The sequence below is a fragment of the Colletotrichum jinshuiense genome, chromosome 1 (assembly GCF_051148585.1).
Source record: "Colletotrichum jinshuiense chromosome 1, complete sequence".
In the NCBI taxonomy this organism is placed as follows: domain Eukaryota; kingdom Fungi; phylum Ascomycota; class Sordariomycetes; order Glomerellales; family Glomerellaceae; genus Colletotrichum; species Colletotrichum jinshuiense.
In genome coordinates, this window is record NC_139302.1 from 1,213,417 (window position 1) to 1,234,019 (window position 20,603).

General features: G+C 55.0%; 8 protein-coding genes across 8 annotated transcripts; 5 read left to right on the forward strand and 3 right to left on the reverse strand.

The window, feature by feature from the left end:
* Positions 1–1,269: 1,269 nt before the first annotated feature.
* Positions 1,270–4,049, forward strand: EsH8_I_000327 (uncharacterized protein; the record flags this gene model as incomplete). Its single annotated transcript, XM_083267740.1, has 2 exons — positions 1,270–2,310; positions 2,367–4,049. The coding sequence occupies 2 exons, from the start codon at positions 1,270–1,272 to the stop codon at positions 4,047–4,049; spliced, it is 2,724 nt and encodes a 907-aa protein (XP_083118178.1).
* Positions 4,050–5,001: 952 nt separating this feature from the next.
* Positions 5,002–6,737, reverse strand: EsH8_I_000328 (uncharacterized protein; the record flags this gene model as incomplete). The annotated part of the gene is made up of 2 exons (XM_083267741.1): positions 5,002–6,408; positions 6,507–6,737. The coding sequence occupies 2 exons, from the start codon at positions 6,735–6,737 to the stop codon at positions 5,002–5,004; spliced, it is 1,638 nt and encodes a 545-aa protein (XP_083118179.1).
* Positions 6,738–7,579: 842 nt separating this feature from the next.
* On the forward strand, positions 7,580–9,337 carry EsH8_I_000329 (aldehyde dehydrogenase; the record flags this gene model as incomplete). Its single annotated transcript, XM_083267742.1, has 3 exons — positions 7,580–7,641; positions 7,761–7,802; positions 7,888–9,337. The coding sequence occupies 3 exons, from the start codon at positions 7,580–7,582 to the stop codon at positions 9,335–9,337; spliced, it is 1,554 nt and encodes a 517-aa protein (XP_083118180.1).
* Positions 9,338–10,739: 1,402 nt separating this feature from the next.
* On the forward strand, positions 10,740–11,373 carry EsH8_I_000330 (gluconokinase; the record flags this gene model as incomplete). The annotated part of the gene is made up of 2 exons (XM_083267743.1): positions 10,740–10,856; positions 10,945–11,373. The coding sequence occupies 2 exons, from the start codon at positions 10,740–10,742 to the stop codon at positions 11,371–11,373; spliced, it is 546 nt and encodes a 181-aa protein (XP_083118181.1).
* Positions 11,374–13,656: 2,283 nt separating this feature from the next.
* Positions 13,657–14,091, forward strand: EsH8_I_000331 (uncharacterized protein; the record flags this gene model as incomplete). The annotated part of the gene is made up of 1 exon (XM_083267744.1): positions 13,657–14,091. The coding sequence occupies one exon, from the start codon at positions 13,657–13,659 to the stop codon at positions 14,089–14,091; it is 435 nt and encodes a 144-aa protein (XP_083118182.1).
* Positions 14,092–14,646: 555 nt separating this feature from the next.
* EsH8_I_000332 (uncharacterized protein) lies at positions 14,647–14,991 on the reverse strand (the record flags this gene model as incomplete). The annotated part of the gene is made up of 1 exon (XM_083267745.1): positions 14,647–14,991. The coding sequence occupies one exon, from the start codon at positions 14,989–14,991 to the stop codon at positions 14,647–14,649; it is 345 nt and encodes a 114-aa protein (XP_083118183.1).
* Positions 14,992–16,611: 1,620 nt separating this feature from the next.
* EsH8_I_000333 (ankyrin repeat-containing domain protein) lies at positions 16,612–17,203 on the reverse strand (the record flags this gene model as incomplete). The annotated part of the gene is made up of 3 exons (XM_083267746.1): positions 16,612–16,752; positions 16,843–16,983; positions 17,045–17,203. The coding sequence occupies 3 exons, from the start codon at positions 17,201–17,203 to the stop codon at positions 16,612–16,614; spliced, it is 441 nt and encodes a 146-aa protein (XP_083118184.1).
* Positions 17,204–18,115: 912 nt separating this feature from the next.
* Positions 18,116–19,162, forward strand: EsH8_I_000334 (Kelch repeat-containing protein; the record flags this gene model as incomplete). The annotated part of the gene is made up of 1 exon (XM_083267747.1): positions 18,116–19,162. The coding sequence occupies one exon, from the start codon at positions 18,116–18,118 to the stop codon at positions 19,160–19,162; it is 1,047 nt and encodes a 348-aa protein (XP_083118185.1).
* Between the last annotated feature and the right edge of the window lie 1,441 nt (positions 19,163–20,603).

Sequence of the window (20,603 nt, forward strand, 5' to 3'; positions counted from 1 at the left end):
CGTAGGGCAGCGTGATGACGTCATCCGGAGCTCACGCGTGGGGCCGCACCTTCCGGGATGTCATCGGAGCTACACAGCACTACACTTACACTAGGTAGGTACACTAACTTACTAAGCTGCCCCTACCCGCGCAGCAAACGCAGCATCCACTATGCTCTTCTACTCTACACTAGTGCGTGCTGTGGGTTTCCAGACGATGACAGAAGGCACAGAAACCAGAAACCAGAAACCACCAAACAACCTCGCCCAATGGCACGGCCCTGAAGGCAACATTGCTTTTTATTGCCTTTTTAGGTTCCCCCCACCCTTGCCCTGAACACGGGAAGGAAGGGACCTGCCTGGGACGATCCCCGGAGCAAATGGTCCACGGAAATACCCTGCCCTGCCGGCTTTCAGCCACTCAGAAACTCGGATCCGACGTCCGTGACCTGGCCGGCTTCACCAGAGCTTTCTCGTCCTCACCAGGGAATATGCCTTCGCCCCACCTCCAATGACGTTTCCTTGACACCACACGGCCGAGAGCTGACCTCACAGGGAAGAAAGAGGAAACTTCGACGAGGATGACAAGGCAAGGGGGCCGCACCACTCACCCCGGCCGCCCACGCGCCGCTCCTGTCCGATGCGATCGATGGTCTTGACCCCATCGCCATGGTTTTCGGCAAACTTTGGGCTTCGACCCGTGCTCCCAAGTGGAGGGCAGGGGAGGTAGAGGTCGGTGTACTCGACTTGGCTGCTGTACCAAGGGTACATGATACCTTGGCTTCCTGGCCTTCCTGACGTACCTCGTCTGGGGCTGGGCGTCAGTCTGGAACATCTTCGCCCTGCCCCAATGCCGTGTAAGCGTCTTGGTCATGCCTTGCGAGTCCCAGAAGCCAGAAAGAAAGAGCCACAAGACCACACGCCAAGTCACTGGTACACAATAGCTCAAGTCAACACGGCCAGCCGTGTCTTGCCCGGGCGGAGCCGGTGTCCCGCCGGATGACCAGACGGATTCCGAACTTTCCTCATTATTACCCAATGCAATTTTTTTTCCATATTTTCCCACCCTCGCTGCCCTCCGCCTATCGATTCCCGGACTTCTCTCTCCAATATGTACCAGCATTGAACTGCTCTTATTCCCCTTCCATTTCCTCGATTTGGGTCGACCGGCGACTCTCTTTTGATCTACCACAATCCTCCTCACATACATACACACACACACACCTGCCAAGCAGCTAGTAGCACATCCATCAAATCACCCAACCCTTTGCCAAGGGAGGTAGCAGCAACATGACGGAACAGGAAGTTGTACGGGCGCCGAGCACCCTGTCGCGCATCACTCAGAGGTTCACGTCGCCGTTGAAGTCATCGCACACCAGGGCGAGTCCCTCCAAAACGGAGACCACCGTGTATGAGAAGAAAGGCCCAGCTTCCAGCCAGACTAGCCAGGCCAGCCAGGCCAGCCAGGCCAGCGCATCGAGCAAGTCGAGCAAGCCTAGCAAGTCAAGCAAGTCCGCTGCCGGAAGGAGTCCGACAAGGAGCAGTGAGCTGAGGCGCCAGGAACGAGGTGAGAAGCTGCAGCGACGGGAGGAGGAACAGCGCGAGTTGCAAGAGCGGAGGAGGAGAGAGTACGAAGAAGCACGCAAGTCCGAAGATGACGAGACCAGGGCGCGCTATGGAGAGGGCGAGGAGACAGACTACCCGACGGAGCTGACGACCATCGGCGATGCGGTCAAGTTGCCCGTCGGCACCAAGGTGACGTTCCGCGCCAGGATACACACCCAGCGAAATGTTTCGAAGCACCTCGACTTTCTTATCTTCCGCGACCAGACCGACACGATCCAGGGAGTCCTGGCCAACACGACGCCGAACATGGTCAAGTGGGTTCAGCGACTGCACCCCGAATCCATTGTCCAGGTCTCCGGCACCCTGAAGAAGCCGGTGGAAGACATCAAGTCGGCACACTACCACGATCTCGAGGTAGACGTCTACTCCGTCCACCTCCTCAACCCCGCCAAGGCTCCCCCTTTCAGCAACTACCAGCCCCCAGACAGCATGAACTTCAGGCTGAACAACCGCATCCTCGACTTGAGACACCCTTCCAACCAGGCGCTCTTCCGCGTGCGCGCCATGATCACACGCAAATTTCGCGAGACGCTCGACAACAGTGGCTTCATCGAAATACAAACTCCCAAGCTGCAGCCCGCCGCGACGGAGAGCGGCGCCGAGGTCTTCAAGCTCAACTACTTTGGAAGGCGCGCCTTCCTGGCACAGAGCCCCCAACTGGCTAAGCAGATGGCCATCTCTGCCGACTTTGGCAAGGTATACGAGGTAAGTAGCAATACCTTATAAAGCCATTTGAGCCAACCCTTACTGACGCTGTCCAGGTTGGACCCGTGTTCCGCGCCGAGAACTCCAACACTCACCGTCACCTGACCGAGTACACCGGACTCGACATTGAAATGAAAATTCACAAGCACTACCATGAGCTGATCAGGGTCCTCGACCAGGTCCTGAAGAACATTTTCACAGCTGTGCAGGCGATGCCCGAGCTTAAGATTATTCGCGAGCGCTTCCCGAGCGACGACCTCGTCTGGCTGGACGAGACCCCCATCATCCCGTTTCCCGAGGGGCTGCAAATGCTGCGCGACGACGGCCGCGATGTCGCGGACGAGGACCTTTCGACGCCAGACGAGATCCGCCTTGGCGAGTTAGTCAAGGAAAAGTACAAGACAGACTACTACATCCTGGACAAGTTCCCCGCCAATGCCCGCCCGTTCTACACACACAAGGCCGAGGACCCATTTTGGACAAACTCTTTCGACATCTTTGTCCGCGGCCAGGAAATTTGCACCGGCGGCCAGCGCATCAACGATCCCGTGGAGCTGCGGAAGAACATGGCCGACAAGGGCGTCTCGGAGGAGGACATGGCCGAGTACCTAGAAGCCTTCGACCTCGGCGCCCCCCCACACGGCGGCGCCGGCCTGGGCCTGGATCGTGTCGTGTTCCTCCTGCTGAACCTGGGAGATGTCAGATACGGCACTCTCTTCTACCGCGATCCAAAGTCTCTGCCTGCGCGATCCTTCACCCTCCCGCACCCCTCCGCCGACACGACCAAAGCTTGGGTTGGCAGGGAGATGCCGGCGCTGGAGGAGCTGATTGCCAACTACGGCGACGCCAGCAACACCTCCTGGCTCGACGAGAGGTTCGAGATCTGGCGCCACAGCAGCGGCGCCGCGGTCGGCTACGTCAAGCAGGGAAAGTTCGCCATGATCACGGGCGACCCCCTGTGCGACCGCGGCCAATACGAGGAGGTGATCCCGGCCTTCGTGGAGTTCGTAACCAAGGAGCTCAAGCTGACGCCCGTGTGGATGCTGGTATCCAACAAGGTGCAGGAGATCCTGGGCCGCCGCATCGGCTGGCGGACCATGAGCTGCACCGTGGAGCAGCGGGCCGACGCCGACCAGCACACCACCCCCGACGGGCGCGCCGCCAGGCGCGTCAAGCGCGAGGGCATCAAGATCCACGAACTGAAGCCCGACGAGGACTTCATCAGGCGCGCGGAAGCGTCCATCGAGGCGTGGAAGGTGAAGCGCCAGGGCAAGAAGCAGGTGCACCTCACCGAGATCCGCCCCTGGGTCGACCAGGCCCACCGCCGCTACTTCGCCGCCGAGAAGGACGGCAAGGTCCTGTGCATGGTCGTCCTCGCGCAGCTGGCGCCGCGGTACGGCTGGCAGGTCAAGTGGGCGCTCGACTTCCCCGACGCGCCCAACGGCACCATCGAGGTGCTCGTCGAGCACGCGCTGTCGTGCATCTCGGGCCCCGTCACCTTTGGCGCCGGCGTCAGCGACAAGTTTGTGCCGGGCCAGCACCTCCACGGCGTCCGGGCCAAGTTCCTGAGCAAGACGTACGCCGGCATCGTCAAGAGCCTGGGGCTGGGCAACAAGGCCGAGTTCAGAGACAAGTTTGGCGTGCTGGGCGAGCAGGTGTACATCTGCTACCCGCGCCGCGGCGTCACGCTCTTCGACCTCAAGGAGATTGTAAAGTTCTTCATGGACGAGGAGAACTAAAACTAGCGGGAGAGTTGAGCGAGGAGATACGACCAGCAAGCGTTGTTTGGGGTGGGGGGGGGGGGGGAGGCCGGAGCAGGGGATAATGGTGCAGGGAAACGCACCTGGAGGGGTATTAACATCAGCATGGAGTTGGGATCAAACGATTCAGGTGTAGAGCGATTGCTCTTTGGCGTTTTCTTTCCCCCAACCCACCCAACCATCTTTTTTGTTTTTTCCTATTCTTCGCGTTTGGTGGTGCGATCTACCGATTATGATACCTTCATGTCACCGCCTGGCTTAGACTTTTTTTTTTTACGTCATTTTTCTTGATACCAGCGTTGAGCGCAACCATGTTTCCAATTTTTTTTTCTAGTTCATAGCACAGCTTGGTATATCTTGCACCGATTCCCCAGCCAGCAACAGTCTAGCGCAGCAATGTCATCTCGAATAGCCTTTTCAGTTAAACATGAAAATAAAAAAGAGCAAGACCTTGAGGAACAACAGCACCGGGACGATGACAAGTGAACTTGAACATGCACGTACTCCCAAACACACATAGAGCCAAGATGCGAGAACAGAGCGAGCAAAGGCCGGAGAGATGGACGGATGGAGAGATGGAGATATAAGGCCCTTTCAAGCATACAAAAGAGACCGAAAACAAAACGAATAATCAAGTGGTGACCAAGCGACGTGCTAGCTAGATGCCCGAAACTCCGTGGAATCAGTTACGTTGTGTCCTGAGCCGAGTCCACCTCCCCTTCGTCTCCTCACTTCTCACTCCTTCCCCCCCGTCCCTCTACCACCACTACCACCCACATGCATGCGCCGAACTGCTGCCTGTATTATGACCTATGCTTGGTTGATGATTACTGACGAGACAAATCTTTTTGTTGTTGTTAGGGGGAGGGGCAGCGGGCGATGATGTGTTTCCCAGACCAGAGAGAGAGGGGGGACAGCGGTGGGAAGGTGTCTAGTTGCTTATGGGCTCGGGGTTGAGCCGCCTCAGCTCGTCGAGGGAGGAGATGGCGACCTCCTTCTCAAGCTTGGACCAGCACTCGGGGTGGCCCAGGGCCGAGACCCAGTAGTTGCCGTTGAGGTCCTTGCCGAGGATGGTGAAGACGTTGCGGGACAGCACGGTCCTCGTGCGGGCGGTCGAGTGGTGGTACGAGATCTTGCCAGGGGGCGGACGGGCGAGCGCCTCGCTGACGGTGGCGGTCGGGTTTTTCTCCGGGTCGCCGCCGCCGCCACCGCCGGCGATGGTGTCGCCGTTGGCCTGGATGTCGCTGTTGACCGCGGCGGTGTCGGCGGCCTGGGGGATGACGGCCGGGGAGAAGTCGATGCACTCGAAGAACTTGCAGCGGGCCCAGTTGGTGAAGATGAGGAGCATGCTGTTGGGGTCGCCGTACAGGGGCTGCTTGCTGCAGCGGCCGCCCTTGCGGAGGCGTCTCATGAAGGCCATGACCTGGGAGGGCGTCGTCTGGGTCTGGATGTCGTAGCGGAAGCAGCGGGCGACGTACCCGAGCGGAGCCTTGCAGACCTCGCTGGCGCTGAGGAGCGTCCACGTCCCCAAGGCGAAGTTCTGCACGTAAAGCTTGCCCGGGGCGAAGACGGACTTTAGGCGGCCGGTGATGTCGACGGCGTTGAGGACGGTGACGGGGCGCTTACCGCCGCGGGCGGAGCAGACGAGGCGGGTCCACCACGCCGTGAGGACGTCGCCCTCGCTGACGAAGGGCGCCTCTTCGGTGCCCAGCCCCTTCTCGTCCATGGCGATCAGGTCGGCCATGGCGCGGGCGCGCAGGCTGGCGACGAAGTCGGCGGGGAGGCAGAGCACCTTGGACTCGATTTCCGGGCGGCGCAGCATGTCCCACAGGAAGCGCATGCTGAATCTGAAGTGCCGGAAGCCCTTGAGCTGTCGCGGGTCGAGGAGGAACGGCTCCTTGTCGGGGTCGGTGTCGACACCGACGTCGTCGAGGATGTCCTTGCGGGCGCCGTGGAGGACCGGGACCTCGGCTTCGTGGCCGGCAAGGACCTGGGACCAGGCCTGCACGAGCGCCTGCATGCCCGCGGCGCCGAAGAGGACGTGGGAGAAGAGGAGGCCGACGAGGGTTGCGTCGTTGAAGGAGACGACGTGCAGGGAGATCTGGGGCTCGTCCGAGTAGATGAGGTCTTCAATGGTCATGGGGGCGTCCGTTCGAGCTCCGAGGTGGTAGAAGTTGATGACGCCGGGCTGGACGGACGGGGTCGAGGTGGCGGTGGGAAGGTACTTGGCCAGATGATGGTCCTTGATGCTCATGTCGTGGACATCGTGGGAAAAGCGAACGGCGGGGCGGGCCGGGGTGAACTTTTGCGGCACGTGAAGCTCGAGCTCGCCTTTGGCCTGTGTGGGTTGAAGTGGTCAGTTCAATTTTCGGGACCCGACACACGGCGAGGCAGAGGATTTGGGCCCCGGGACGTTGTGCAAAGGAGCCAACTCACCGACAAGCGCATGCGTCCAGCTAGCTTCCTCCAGTCGCCAATGTCGAGAAGCTTGGCGAGGGAGTCATGAAGCATGTCCGCGTCGAGGACGTCGTCGAACCGAAGCGTCCAGTTGAGGAGCATCTCACGAAAGGGCTTCGTGTCGTCGAAGAAGTGGACGGGATAGACATCGTCCGTCGCCACCCTCGGCGGCTGGGCGCGCGCCGGCTTGCGAGAGCGCAGAGAGGGCATAGTGGAGGCTGAGGGAGATGGTATCTGGGCGATGTGCTGTTGGCTACCAGGAGCTCTCTGACAAGACTTCCGCGGCCGCAGGCCAAACAAAATAAAGGGAGCAGAAGGGGAGGATCGGTCCGGCCGTTGAACAGAAATTCAGAAGACTGGCTTCACGAGCGAGGGTACCATGCTGTCGGATGCCAGCTTATATGGCACAATGGCGGGCTCTCGTCCTGCCTGCAGCAGGGCACAAGTACATGGCAGCTCCCAAGGCGCTTTCTCTGTACGGAGGTTTCCTGTGGGTTTGAGGCAAGGTCTGAGCTGACAGTTGCTGGAGAGGTTCATTGCGTTTTGTTGCAGCACCGAGAAACAGGCTTTGTCGAGGGAGTATGTGCGTTTCGTGCAGCACCCGAGCGAGATCGTGCCCCCTTGAAGTATAAAACTTACAGCCGTTCCACCCTCAAGGCTGAGCTGTGTTTACCCCATCTGTTCACTGCTTGGCGAACGGAACAAAGCTGACCCTTGGGTTGGGTGCATATCGAGATCTTGCAAGCGGCTGATGGCAATCCCTGTCCGTGTGGCCTGCACGGCGTGTTACGAGATTGGTTGACAAAGGACCACCCCGGAACATATGGATAGCTGTCAACTGTTATCGCCGAGGGTGCTGCCGGTGGGGATTAATAATTAGAGTAGCACGGAGCCGGCCGGCGAGCTATCAATGCATCCCGCAATGTTCCCCGCAGTTGGAATCGAAGGCAGATAGCGCAACCTAAATAAAAAGAAAGCCACACCGTTGGCCTCTTGTCGCGAGGTGGCCATCCCGGGACGAAACTCTCAGTGACAGCCACCCAAGAGACAGGATGACAGCACAGGCGTACAACTTATGGGTGGGAGGCCAGGAGAAACCGGGACATGCGGAACTGTTTGTGACCTTTACTCCCCTTCCCCTTGCAATTGCCAGGCCCAGTACCCCGCGCGCGCGAGGGCTGCAGGGCGCTTACCTGTGCTCGTGCTCATGCTCAACTTCTCACACGCATACAGGATCCCGGTCGAAGACCCCGCGACGGGTGAGATATTCGCAAAGTAAGTTTCCAGCCTTCAGCCTCAGCTCCCACGCCCGTTCGCCATTCCTATACTTTATTCTTGCTCGGTTGCTGACCGCCTGCAGCTGCCACGCAGCATCCTCCGAAGACGTTGAGGAGACCATCCGCGTGGCGCACGAGGCCTTCAAGGCCGGGACGTGGTCTAGGTCGCCCCGTCATGTCCGCGCCGACGTCCTCGATAGGACGGCAGAGCTGCTCACGGCGGAGCTGCCTGCGCTGATCCCCCTCGAGGTACGCCAGACGGGCCGCGCGATACGCGAGATGCGCGCCCAGGTGCCCACGCTGGTGAAGTGGTTTAAGTACTATGCCGCCCTGCTGCGCACTGAGGAGCGGGCGGTGCTGCCGACGGTAGGCAAGCTGCACAACTGGGTCGACCGGGTGCCGCTGGGCGTCGTGGTGCAGATCACGCCCTTCAACCACCCGCTGCTCATCGCCGTCAAGAAAATCGCGCCGGCGCTTGCAGCGGGCAACAGCGTCGTCGTGAAGCCGAGCGAATTGACGCCTCTGACAACGCTGTTGCTTGGCAAAATCCTAAAGCAGGCGGGCGTGCCCGACGGTGTCTTCAGCGTCCTCCCGGGTTACGGTGCGACGACGGGCAAGGCCCTCGTCGAGCACCCCCTCGTGCGCAAAGTCGACGTCACGGGCGGCACGGCGGCAGGCAGGGCGATTGGGTCAATAGTCGGCGGCAATCTGGCGCGATACACGGCGGAGCTGGGAGGCAAGGCGCCACTGATCGTGTTTGAGCAGGCGGATGTGGACGTTGCGGTCAACGGCATCGTCTTCGGATCCTTCATCGCCAGCGGGCAGACGTGCGTCGCCAGCACGAGGATCCTCGTCGAGGAAAAGATCCTGCAGCCGCTGCTGGACAAGCTCAAGGCCAAGACCGACTCAATCGTCGGACGGATGGGGTCCCCAAGCAATCAGGAATCCATGATGGGCCCGCTGATCTCGGCGAAGCAGTTGCAAAACGTGGAGGCGCTTGTCAACGAGGCGCTTGCCACGGAGGGTGCAGCGCTGACTGGAGGGGGCCGCATGTCTGGAACGAGCAAGCTGGACGGCACCGACTTTGCCAAGGGCTACTTCTTCGAGCCGACGGTGCTGGTGTCCAAGGCCGAGGGCGACATCCTCAAGACGCGCATCTGGCGCGAGGAGGCGTTTGGGCCGGTGATTGTGGTGGCGCCGTTCAAGACGGAGTCAGAGGCCATCGCCCTCGCCAACGACAGCGAGTTCGGGCTGGGAGCGGGCATCTGGACGCGGGACGTGGCGCAGGCGTTTCGGGTGTCGGAACAGATCGACGCAGGCATCGTGTGGGTGAACACGCACCATCGAAACGATCCCAGCAGTCCGTGGGGCGGCGCAAAGAGCGCGAGCGGCGTTGGCAGCGAAAACGGAATCGATGCGTACCACGCCTACACGACGACCAAGAGCACCATTGTCAGCTTTGCGAGCGCCGAGGAGGCACTGGCGACGGATGATTGGTTCCGTGACGGCGCCGGCGATGTGCGATACGGCTAGATTTGTCGGTAGCCGGTAGCAGGTAGCAGGGAGCATTCATTCATCCATCGATAGATAGATAGATCGACCGACCAATGCCAGGTGTTGAATTCCGACCAGAGGGAGCGACGAGACAAGGGGAGAGAAAAGGACGGTGTTCGTTCGTCTGGTATTCGGGGATGAACTGCTGTTTCAGAGGGTGAATCTGTCAGTGCGTGCGTGATAGATAGCTCGTCGCGTTTCCACCATGCCATGCAGGGCGAACAGAACAGCCTGTTTGTTGGCTATGATCTCGGACTGCATGCATGCATGCATGTAGTGCAGGTTCAAGCGATATGCCAGAACAAACCAAAAGGCACAAACAAACAAACAAGCAAGCCTGGCTCGATTGGATTCCAGGCCTGCCGAGCGCAGGTTGGGGAAGGTGCCGTCAAGTGCAAAAGTTTAGGTCCATCCAGGATTCGAACCTGGGCATCCGGAAGGATCTGGTTGTGAATCAGAATCCGACGTCCTAACCAACTAGACTAATAGACCAGTTCCTAGTGAGGTTGTTGAGAATTTCTCCAAAACTGGGACCCATATAGTGCAAATCCAGTGTACAGACTAATTGGCGTCGTTTCCCACTGGCCGTCCCCCACTGAACAGCACTGGACTACAGCACTGGACTACAACACTGGACTGAATGGCAAACAAGACCTACGGTCTCAGAGATGGTATCACCATCCAAAGTGAGCACGGAAACGTCGGCATTTCTTGCTTTGAACCAATATGCTAAATGATTCAAGGCGGTATATGCTTTCCATCTCCGTTTTGAGTGCCGCTGCCCGAAGGCATAATTATTCGACGACGCGAAAACGGGGCGGCATAAACCGGTTGGAGCGCCCTTGAAGGCTCGACATCGGCAAGCTTTAACAGCGTCGTCAACGTGCTACCGGTGCTCTGTTGTCGTCCAGGATTGCTACTTCTGGAATATCCGAACTACCGCCCGGCTACAATTGAATGGAATGGAAAAACAGCAAGAGAGAAAGAGCACGCGGCCAACTCGACCCGAACTTCCCGCCGGCTGTTGGGACCGCATGACATCATCCGAACGCCATCCGCGAATAGCATCCAGCAACAGGGAAGAGCGGGACAAACAAAGAGAAAGCACAGATCAGACCATATGGAAATAGAGAAGACGCCAAAGCCTCCCCCGTTTCAACCCACTTTGACAGGACCTCTCGAGTATTGCCTTCTTGAGATATTGAGCCGCTGCCGTCGCCGCCTCATCTCCAGATCGACTTCTCCCCCCCACCCGCTCTGACCCAAAGGAAGAAACGCCTCGAGTCATCGCTGCTCTCGCCGTCAACATCTGCTGCTCCGAGCTCAATATCACAAACTTCTCACAGACTTTTCGCGGGCACTGTAGAACCCCAAGCCAAACATGTCGCGCCCGAAACAGCACATTGTTTTCCTGACGGGCCCCACGGGGACGGGCAAGACGACAATAGCAAAGTACCTCGCCGACTCACTTCACATGACCTTCATCGAGGGTGACGACGTCTGTGCTCTCCCCTCCACCTGCCGCCCGGCTCAACAGCAAACCGCTCCCTGATTGCGCAGGCGCACTGACATTCATTCCCACCCAGTACCACCCAAAGGAAAATGTGGAAAAGATGCACAGAGGCGAGCCCCTCACCGACGAGGACCGCTGGGGCTGGCTCGACGCCCTCCGCGATGAGGCCCTCAAGGAGCTGGAGCAGGACCTGCACGGCGTCATCGTCACCTGCTCCGCCCTGAAGCGTAGCTACCGCGACGTCCTGCGCGGAGCCTCGCACCCGGAGAAGGACATCTTTGTCAACTTTGTCACCTTGCATGCCCCCGAGGAGGTGCTTTACGATCGCGTCAAGAACAGGCATGGTCACTTTGCGGGGTCGAACTTGGTACACAGCCAGTTCCAGAGCCTCGATCCGCCGCACGATGATGAGCCGGACGTTGTGGGTGTCGACGTGCAGCCGCCTGTGGACGAGGTGCAAAAGGATGCGCTGCAGAAGTTGGAGGACCTGCTTAGCAGGTGAGACGACTTTGGATGAAAGTAAAGTTAGATCATGAGTTTAAACATCAAGCGGCAATCGTAAATTAGAGGTGTCAATGACACTGGTCGCCGGTATATATGTTGTATGTTTTATAGAAGGGGGTCATGAAAGTTGCAGTCACTGGCAGCATAAGCCAACCTGGGTGATAGTTTACCAGGCTAGGGTTTGTAATCGAAATCGTAGACCTAGAATGGTGAAGTAATCCGCAGTGACCTTCTCAGTAAGAAGAATCCAAAGGAGCTCTAGCGTTCCCGCTAGTTCTAGGGACTCATTCGTACCAAAGGCAGTCGTGAAGAATGGACAAGAGGCACAGATGTAACACAATATGGTCTGATATATAAGGGGCAACTAGATTTTTTCAAGTTGAAGGCTGGCTGCCCGACTTCTCTCCAGGACGCCATGTATATTACTTACCGTGCCATCTCATACCTTGCATTACTATGGCGTGTGCGATTCCCAGCGGGATGAATACGAGTGTCCGTATCCCCAACGGTTTCAAAGAGTCTTACAAACATGCGTTGAAAGCGTTGAAAGCGTTTCCCTCGCCGTAACGTGACGGATGCGTATATCCCCATTCCATCCTTTGGTTGTGATCTTGGGCGGCGACCTGACGGAATGCGATAGATTCGTTGCTCATGCCGTGTTGAAGGGACACATGTGGGTATGGATATTCCTGAGATGTCGCCCTGGCATCCGCGTGACGGGCGGCTTGCAGCTGAAGCCCGCGCAACCTGCCAATGAAATGCTTGATCTCTCCTTGGCGCCTGATGCACCTCGTGGTTTCGTTGTGATGAGCGCGTTTTCCGGTCCCTCGACGACGTGCCGCTCTACCTCGCCTTTTCCAGTCCGAAGGTCGTCCGTGCAGGTTATCAACTTCTTCGACCAGCCCCCGAGCCGGTCTCAAAGGTGGGCCGCCGTCCCAAACAAGCTGGGGGGCCGGCCCGTCCAATCGTGGCAGATGAATAAGAGAGTCGGTCTCGAAATCCGGGTAAACTTGCTGGGCATCAGGATGTGCGTCCGAGGCCGGTCGAGGTCGAAAATGAGACACGCCGCCGGTGTTGTCGTCACTAGGGAACGGGCTTTCGGTGCAACTCCGTGTGAATGTTTCATGAGACTGAGTCGACTGGGCTGGCGAGGACTCTGTGTGGAATAGGCAAGAGTCCGGTATGTCGCGATACTGTCCACTCTCATACTCCAAGTCTAAGAAACGGTGCCTCCTTGTAGGCCTAGTAGGAGACGGGCCGAACAGCCTGTTTGGAGCCACTTGAACCAGCAACGGCTGGCCAATGTGGTCCCGCTGAGCATACATCGCTTCTGCCTTACTGGCAATCGTCCTCAAGTAACTGCTAGAATGAGAGTCTGAAACTTGCATGTTGAATATCTCCTGGTCGGTTCTTTCAGCAGTAGACTTCTGAAAATATCCCGATGACCTGATTTCAGGTAAATTAATATACTTGACCTTTTATCGAGAACAGAATATTGGTTGATGCCCCTGAGGGAGGAAAGTTAAATTGGGAAGACAGAAAGGTACATCCAAACGAGTCTTCTCGGGACGAGAACTATCGATGTTTCGTCTTATTTACGTAGCTTGTCGAGCTCCATCACATGAACGTCTTGCTGATTTCTCACGAGGAAAGAGATTAAAGTATCAGAAGTGATCAATTTTAAAGATCGCGATGATGAGAAAGAAGTCTTGCGCCAATTGTACACTCGTTCTCAGTCGAGAAAATTGTGTTAAATAAGTAATAGCATTACATGCTGCGTACAGCCATGATGACAGTCCATAAACCAGAAAACACGAAAACTTATTTCCGGTCCAACACAAAATCATCTATTTATTTGGCTACAATAGCCTTATAGCTTGGAGCCATGTGAACCGCTGGCCTGGTAAGCGCCCTAAAATGCGGTGTGCCGCTGATCTTCTCTTGGTTCCATGGAATATTCTACCCAAAACTGCGTAGGGTTCTGCTCACCTCGGCCTATTTGTTTAAAGCTTGTGGCACACGCCTCAAGGTCCCTTGGAAATACATGGTGACTTTTCCGGTTCATGGAAGCGGGCACCTCTCTGAACTACCGCGCCCTAATTGTTAAGTAGACTAAGTTAATATATGGAAATTCTAACGCACCGTGCCACTATATAAACTACGATACCAACTAATTTCGGACGCCTGCGCTCATAATGTAAAGGTTGCAATTGACAAACGTTGTGACAACGCGCAGTAAATCTGGTCGCACTTTCCACTCAGTTCACAAACCTCACAAACCATGAAGCTCCCAGTATTCGCAATAACCCTCTTCGCATTCGCCGAAAACGCCATTGGCCTGCCTCAAGTGCCGGACGCGGCCGACATCGCCTTCTCTGTGGACGTCAAGCCGGTCAACTGCAGACACGACTGGGTCATGGAGGCTACATATACCCACATTCCGTTTGCCCGCCGGTATTACATCACGGCGCCGATCCCTGGGAAAGAAATTCATCCCGTATGCCGGGCCTTTTGGAAGGAACTGACCAAGTCCGGCAAATGCCGCAAGTTCTTGCCCACGACGCACCCTCAATGCTGGGACGTCGGGAATGAGCTTCGGTTGAGGATGCTGATTCCATTACACTGCAAGCCACCTTATGTTCATGCCGCTTGGTGGGAAGCCACAAAGAACAAGTACGGCCCAATCCATTGTCAACCAGAGGGCGAGCTTGCTTAGTAGGACTGAACAGCCAAGGCGAGGACCTGGTCTATTGAAGCCTCAGACTCTTGGTGGCCGTATTACGGAGGAGACATTTCAACGAGACATTGATATCGAGTGTGACCTACTAATAGACGGCACAGACGAGTAAATTGGGACTGGCTATGCAAGGGAACATGATGTGAAGCCCTGAAACCGAACACGTCCTACGACGTTGTGCGGATTGGTTATGAGATTACATAGGAATCTGGGTCTTATATATGCAGAAACATGAAAACATCAATTCAATCTCTCAAGCCCTTCTTCAATAAATCCTGAGTGCCTGCGGTCCCATGAGTGGTTGGGATAGGCAGGCGCCCACATGTCTCGTACCGTAACACCTTGGTCTTTCTCGAACACATGAACAACAATATCTACTCTCGCTCATCAACTGTACTGCTTATCTCACACAGGCATAACCCTCCTTCCCTCTACTTCAGAAACATGATCGATAGACATGATGTGAAGCCGTTCCTTCTAAATCCTCCCAGTGCGCCGAAAAAGACGTCGCACTACGTGGACGAGACGTTTTCTTCAACAACTGATGCTCCCCCATTTGTTCTTGGTGGCCTCCCAGAAAGCGGCCTGGACGGCGCCCTTGTTGCAGGCCAAGCTGGTGCTGAAGTACATGAAGAGTTTGTCGGAGGCCCCGCGCGCCTCGCATCCGTTGGGCCGGCTGACGGTGCACCCGGGGAAGCCTTTGAGGTTATCCCAGAGGCCACCACACAGTCCCGGGATGTTGTCGACGCCTTCGATTTCGATTTCGTAGAAACGAGTGACCCATTTGGTGTAGAGCGAGCAGGAGGCGGCGGCGGACGCGGTGCCGGCGAAGCTGGTTAGGGCGACCAGGGAGGCGGCGGCGATGGCGGAGAACTTCATGTTTTCTGCAAGGGTTCGAATTTACAAATACAATTCTCTTGAGATGTTGTGGGGGCGAGGGCGAGGAATAATGGCTTCCAGTGGGCCCTTGATGACTTGAAAGCTTGGGAGAATACGATGCTACCAGGACAGCTACAATGTTCATGGTAGAAGCTGTCCAGATATTTATACACATTCCTTCGTCTTTGACGGCTCTTTCGAGTGGAAAACGCATGAGCAATAGTTTGCTCCTGGTCATTGTTCCGGAATACGAAGGATTGTAATGAACAAACAAACTGCCACCGACCCGCCTATAGCAGTGAACTGCTGGATTTAAACAAACTGCTGGTTTAGAGCAGTTTAATAGCAAACAATGCATTCAGAAAAACAGGTCAGCCAATCAGGAATCAGTTTTGATTGCCGCAAAATCAACATACCTTGCTCAGAAGGGGCGATTGCATGAACCTCGGCTGTCACCTGGCCACCTTCGCCTTCGCCAGTTGATCAGAATCGACCTGATTCATTAATGTTTCTTTTGAAAACCCCCGGCTCGTTATATATATACGACTCTGTCTTTGTTCATCGACTCGCCGTATTTAACTTTGACAAGCTGAATCCTGTGTAACTAGATACTCGAAAAGTCGGGTATGGTGCCAAACAGCAATGTGAATAAACCTGTATGTCAGCCACCAGGGCCAGGACTGGTGCGGTTCAGTTGGCTGAAGTGAGGTGTTCTCTGCTCTTGCAAATTCCCAAATCGGACGGGACTGCTGCTTTTCAAACATGAATACAACATGATCATCCACATATCCAACATGGAATACAAGTACGGCAGCCGTCAGTGGGATGTTTGTAGTCCTGGATATCTACGTTAACATGCGGCACTGTACCGCACTCGAGCTGATCGCCAGGTCATCTTGGCAAGGAGGGGTGGGGAATTGATAATGTTTGTGCTGAAAATACAATCAGGAGCTTCAGCGGCGCAGTAGTTCCATTGGCATCATAGTAGACTAGGGCCCCGGGCTGTGCCGCTGCCTTCGGCAGGGTATACTTATGGACAACGTGTTCCGCATCAGCACCGCTGTACCCGCAGCAAGTATATCAATGGCGGATCAATTAAAACCGTACTCCTCGCCGATTATTGAAAACAGACGTGCGACCCCTGTGATGCTTGCCTCAGCAAATAGGGACGCTCCTTTGTAGCGTTTGCGTTGATCCCGACTCCTCCAAGCTCGAAGTATCCTAGGTCAAACTCTGCACCAAGGATGAACTGATACGAGGGGCATTCCACGTCATGTTCGATCAGTGAGCCGCTTCCCTCTCACAGTGTGATAGACCAACGCTTATACCCACGCAGTCATGTTATATATGGGCAGAAGCCCTGGATCAGTGCTTGACTTGGCAGACGCTCAACTTGTTGATTAATAACTGTTATATATTCATGTCCGACTTTATTTGTCAAATTTGGTTGTTGGGATGGAAGAGAACTCATGTGCAGTGCTCTAACATGGCGGCAATCGTAAATAGAAATATCCCATAACCATCTCTAAACATCTCTAGGTGCTTAATTCACTATCATATTTGGTCTAGTAACTGTTCGAGGAACCTCTGATCTGATGCTAAATCATTTGAGCCATCCACCTAGGTTTGTGCCACGGCTTTCCCCCGCCCAGGAGCAGCCTCGAACTTGGACTGCCACTTCTCTTCTTGCTTGAACATGGCGACACACTGTAGTGCATTCGGGTTACCGTAGTCTGGATCTGCGCCACCCTCTAGAAGGACCTAAAAACAAGTCTTAGCTTTGGTTCAGAGTACGATTAGGGAATATTGAGTTGATGCTGAAATGCCAAATCAAAGCGGATTAATACCAACCTCAACAACCCCGTCTTCTTGCTTGAATACCGCACCCGCCAATGGACTCTGCCCTCTATCGTTCAATCGGTTGGGATCGGCTCCGTGCTGTATCAGCAACTTGACCAGATCTGCATGACCGTGATAGGCAGCCAACATGAGCTGTCAATGGAGAAGCGGATTAGTCCGAGCACATCATGTAGTAGAAGGAATCACCTCATACCAAGGTATCACCCTTCTCATTTGTCATATTCGCCGGCAAGCCCGCCGGCAATGCCTGCTGAAAGAGAGCAATATCGCCCTTCCGCGCGCCGTCATACATCCGGGCCGCGAGGGCGATGGCCGCCGGAGGTAGCGATTGTGTGTCAGAAGGCGGCTCCATGTCGGACTCTTAATGGTAAAGCCAGTCAGCCTCTGGTATCGAAGGGGAGGTGGAAGTCAATTTGGCAAGAATCCGAGCCCCGACCCGTATTCTCTGCGCTTACATACCGATATATGTACTCGCCGAAACGGGATTTCCGATTTAGTAACAAGGAAAACGAAACTTTGCGGGTGAGATGCCGAGATAGTTGGTTACTAAGACCACACAGTTCCTTACAGAGCCAGCCTCGGGTTGGAGAGTTCGGTAAGCCGCCAAATGAAAACGGTGGGGTAAAGCCCGAATGCCGAGTGGATGACGTGAATTAAGAGACGTTCCTTCACGAGGCCGACCCACGCCTTCAGTGGGGTTAACGGCTAGAAATTGGGACGAGCCAATGGGAAGCATCTTATTTGGCATGGTCTTGGTCTGGCAGCTTTTTGCCGAGGCCGCGAGTTTCTTAAACTAAGTCAAGTGGTACCTATTTGCTTTGCAAGCTTCAAATTGCACTCTAAATCGTTGGGCAATGCTGAGTGTGACTGCCAAGTGACTATCAAGTACTTACATACTGTCAAAAGTTGAATGCACGAAGCAAATTTTTTTTTTTTAGGCTAATTGATGCCATGCCATGAAGGGAGGTTGTATTGAGGGGAAGGGAGGGGTTCTTCTCTTGAATTAGTATATAATATTGGTATCTGTTTCGGCCTGCCAAGATATTGTGGCTTGCTTAGCTGTCATCATTGCCCAGCGAAAAGACCTGAAAGTGGTTACTGGAGGAAGATCTTGGAATTGGGTGTAGGGCTCGCGGCAACTAAAACATGCAGGCTTACTTATTTAAACACAGCAAAGACACGGATGGCAAGGATAGATATATAAACAAAGCCTGGCTTACTGTCAGCGATGAGCGCTTTCACCTTTTTAACACATCAGTCAACAATGCCTCGTCTTTTGGCGGCAGTATTTATCCTCGGCAATCTTCTCTTGGGCCTAGCCGTTGCCGCCTCTGCCTGCGGAGGCACCTGGGAAGCCTTGGCCTCAATTCCCATTGCCCCACGCCAGGAACATACCGTGGTTGCAGTGTCCAACACAACACTTGCAGTTGTCGGAGGCATAATTCCAGGCCCGAGCGGTCTAGGTTTCAACACGACCTCTATAGTCCAACTCTATGATGTCCGAACAGATAAATGGTCATCAGCTACCGACGCTCCCATCGAGGTAAATCATCCAAATGTTGCCACTGTGAACGGCAAAATCTACCTCTTGGGCGGACTCTCAGTTGCATCCGATGGTGCGTGGCGAGCCTTCCCAGAATCGTGGGTGTATGACCCGGCCATTGACGTTTGGAGGCCGGTGGATCCCACGCCTCCGGGTGAGGAGAGAGGCAGCGCCGCTATGGGCGTTTCTGGCAAGATGATCTACCTGGCAGGGGGTATGCGCACTTTGGAGCCGACCGGAGAGGCGGGGGAGCAAGACACTGTTGATTTCGTTTCAGCTTTCGATACAGAATCGCTTGCTTGGGTTAGCCTACCGTCGGCAGCAGCGGTTCTTCCCGAAGGGAGAGACCATGCTGGGGCTGCTGTCATCGACAACAAGTTCTACGTGGTTGGTGGCCGCAGACGAGGCCAGCGTAACGTCAAGGACACCGTATTCGTGCTGGACTTGGAAAATCTCGAAGATGGTTGGACTCTAAGCGGAAGTAGGATGCCCACGCCTCGAGGTGGAGTAATGACTGGTGCAGTCAATGGCAAGATATATGTCTTTGGAGGGGAAGGAAACCTCGCTGAAGAATCCAACGGGATATTTAACGAGACGGAGGTCTTTAACACCAAGACCGAGACTTGGAGGAGGTTGGCCCCAATGTCAGTCCCCAGACACGGCGGCTCCGCCACAACTATTGGCAATGGAATTTATCTTCCCGGGGGTGGATTGCGGGAGGGAGGAAGCCCCGTAGACGTGTTGGACGTGTACCGACCAAAGCAGTAGTGTGAGGAGATTCAAATTGAACACATTCTACAACATAGCATGATCATGTAATTAACAACTGAGACTGGTCGCGTTCTGTCTCCATATTGAGATACTCTCAGGGATCACATGAAACTTCAAGCTTGCGCCATTAAGCAAAATACATTATCTCTTTATGTTTGAGATGCACATCCTTGACTACCAAAAATGCAATGGTCCTAGATGCAAAAACATACAACACCAGGTATTCGCTGGTCGTCACCGACCCAACTACTAATCCGGCCCTCACTGGCTTATCTATGGGAGAGCGGACGGGATCCCGAGTTCTCCAGTGGGTATGGTCGTATGTGGTGGTTTAGCCTCTAAAAGTTGGTTATATCACGCTGCTTGGCGTGTGGTCTCATCGAAGGTTTGCGACTCTTCAAGGATACCGATCCGACATTGACTGTACCTTTTGGTGGTTTTCTTAAATAGAAATTCAACAGAGGAGATATTAAAGGTGAGAAGAAAGGCGCGCGGACGAAAAGAGGATTAAGCTACCAAATCTGCCTTGTTTAGTGCCTGCCAGTTATATGTAAAGATGTCGCCCTTGGTGTTTTCGCCAGACTTGGAAAAAAGAAAGATCCAGTAATTTATTTTTTCTATCACACGAACAGTTTCATGTCTTCAATGGATTTTTCTCTTTGCAACTATTAATAAAATCACAGTCATCGCTCTTTGGGAAAGCGTCACTGCTCACTGTCCCTCCTTGGCTATCGCACCTTCCATTCCGACGTTCTACACATGAAGCCCAATCGCTCCTGCCATAAAATACTCTCGACCGAGGCAGGCGACGCCTCCCATTTTCAATGCTTCCCATCCAACCCTCCTTCCTCCGTTCCTCTCTCTCTCTGTGCCAGTCTTCTGAATTCCCCTCTGCCAACACCATTCTCTTTTCAATCCGTACCTTAGTCATTTCTCCTGAGTCTTTTCAGACGTCATGAAGAAAGTGGCAGCCATGGACGAAGTTAAAATTCCTTCCACTGAGTTTGACGGCAAAAGATGCCCGCACATCCTCAAGCTCCCACGCGGGTTACTCGACAAGATTTACGGCCTGGTCTTTGCCGGCTCCTACATCTACGTCCAAAACAGCGGTCAAGACAGAGGCACAGCATTCGAGATAGGCCGGTCGAGTTTGTTCCGTGTCACATCCCATTGGACTTTTTTGGTCACTTGCCGCCAAGTCTACGAGCAGGGTCGACCGGTTTACTGGTCCAAGACTATTGTGAGCGCACACAATGACACTTTCATCGCTCTGTCCGAGAGCCTTTCGCTTTTCGCCAAAGCGCACGTCCGGCACCTGAGATCAATCGTCTGGGAAACAATTCCGGGAGCGGAGTCCTGCTACGTCCTTAGTCAATTTCCACACGTCGAAACGGTGGAACTCGTGCTTGAGCCCCAGCATCTCCTGGCGAAGGACTAT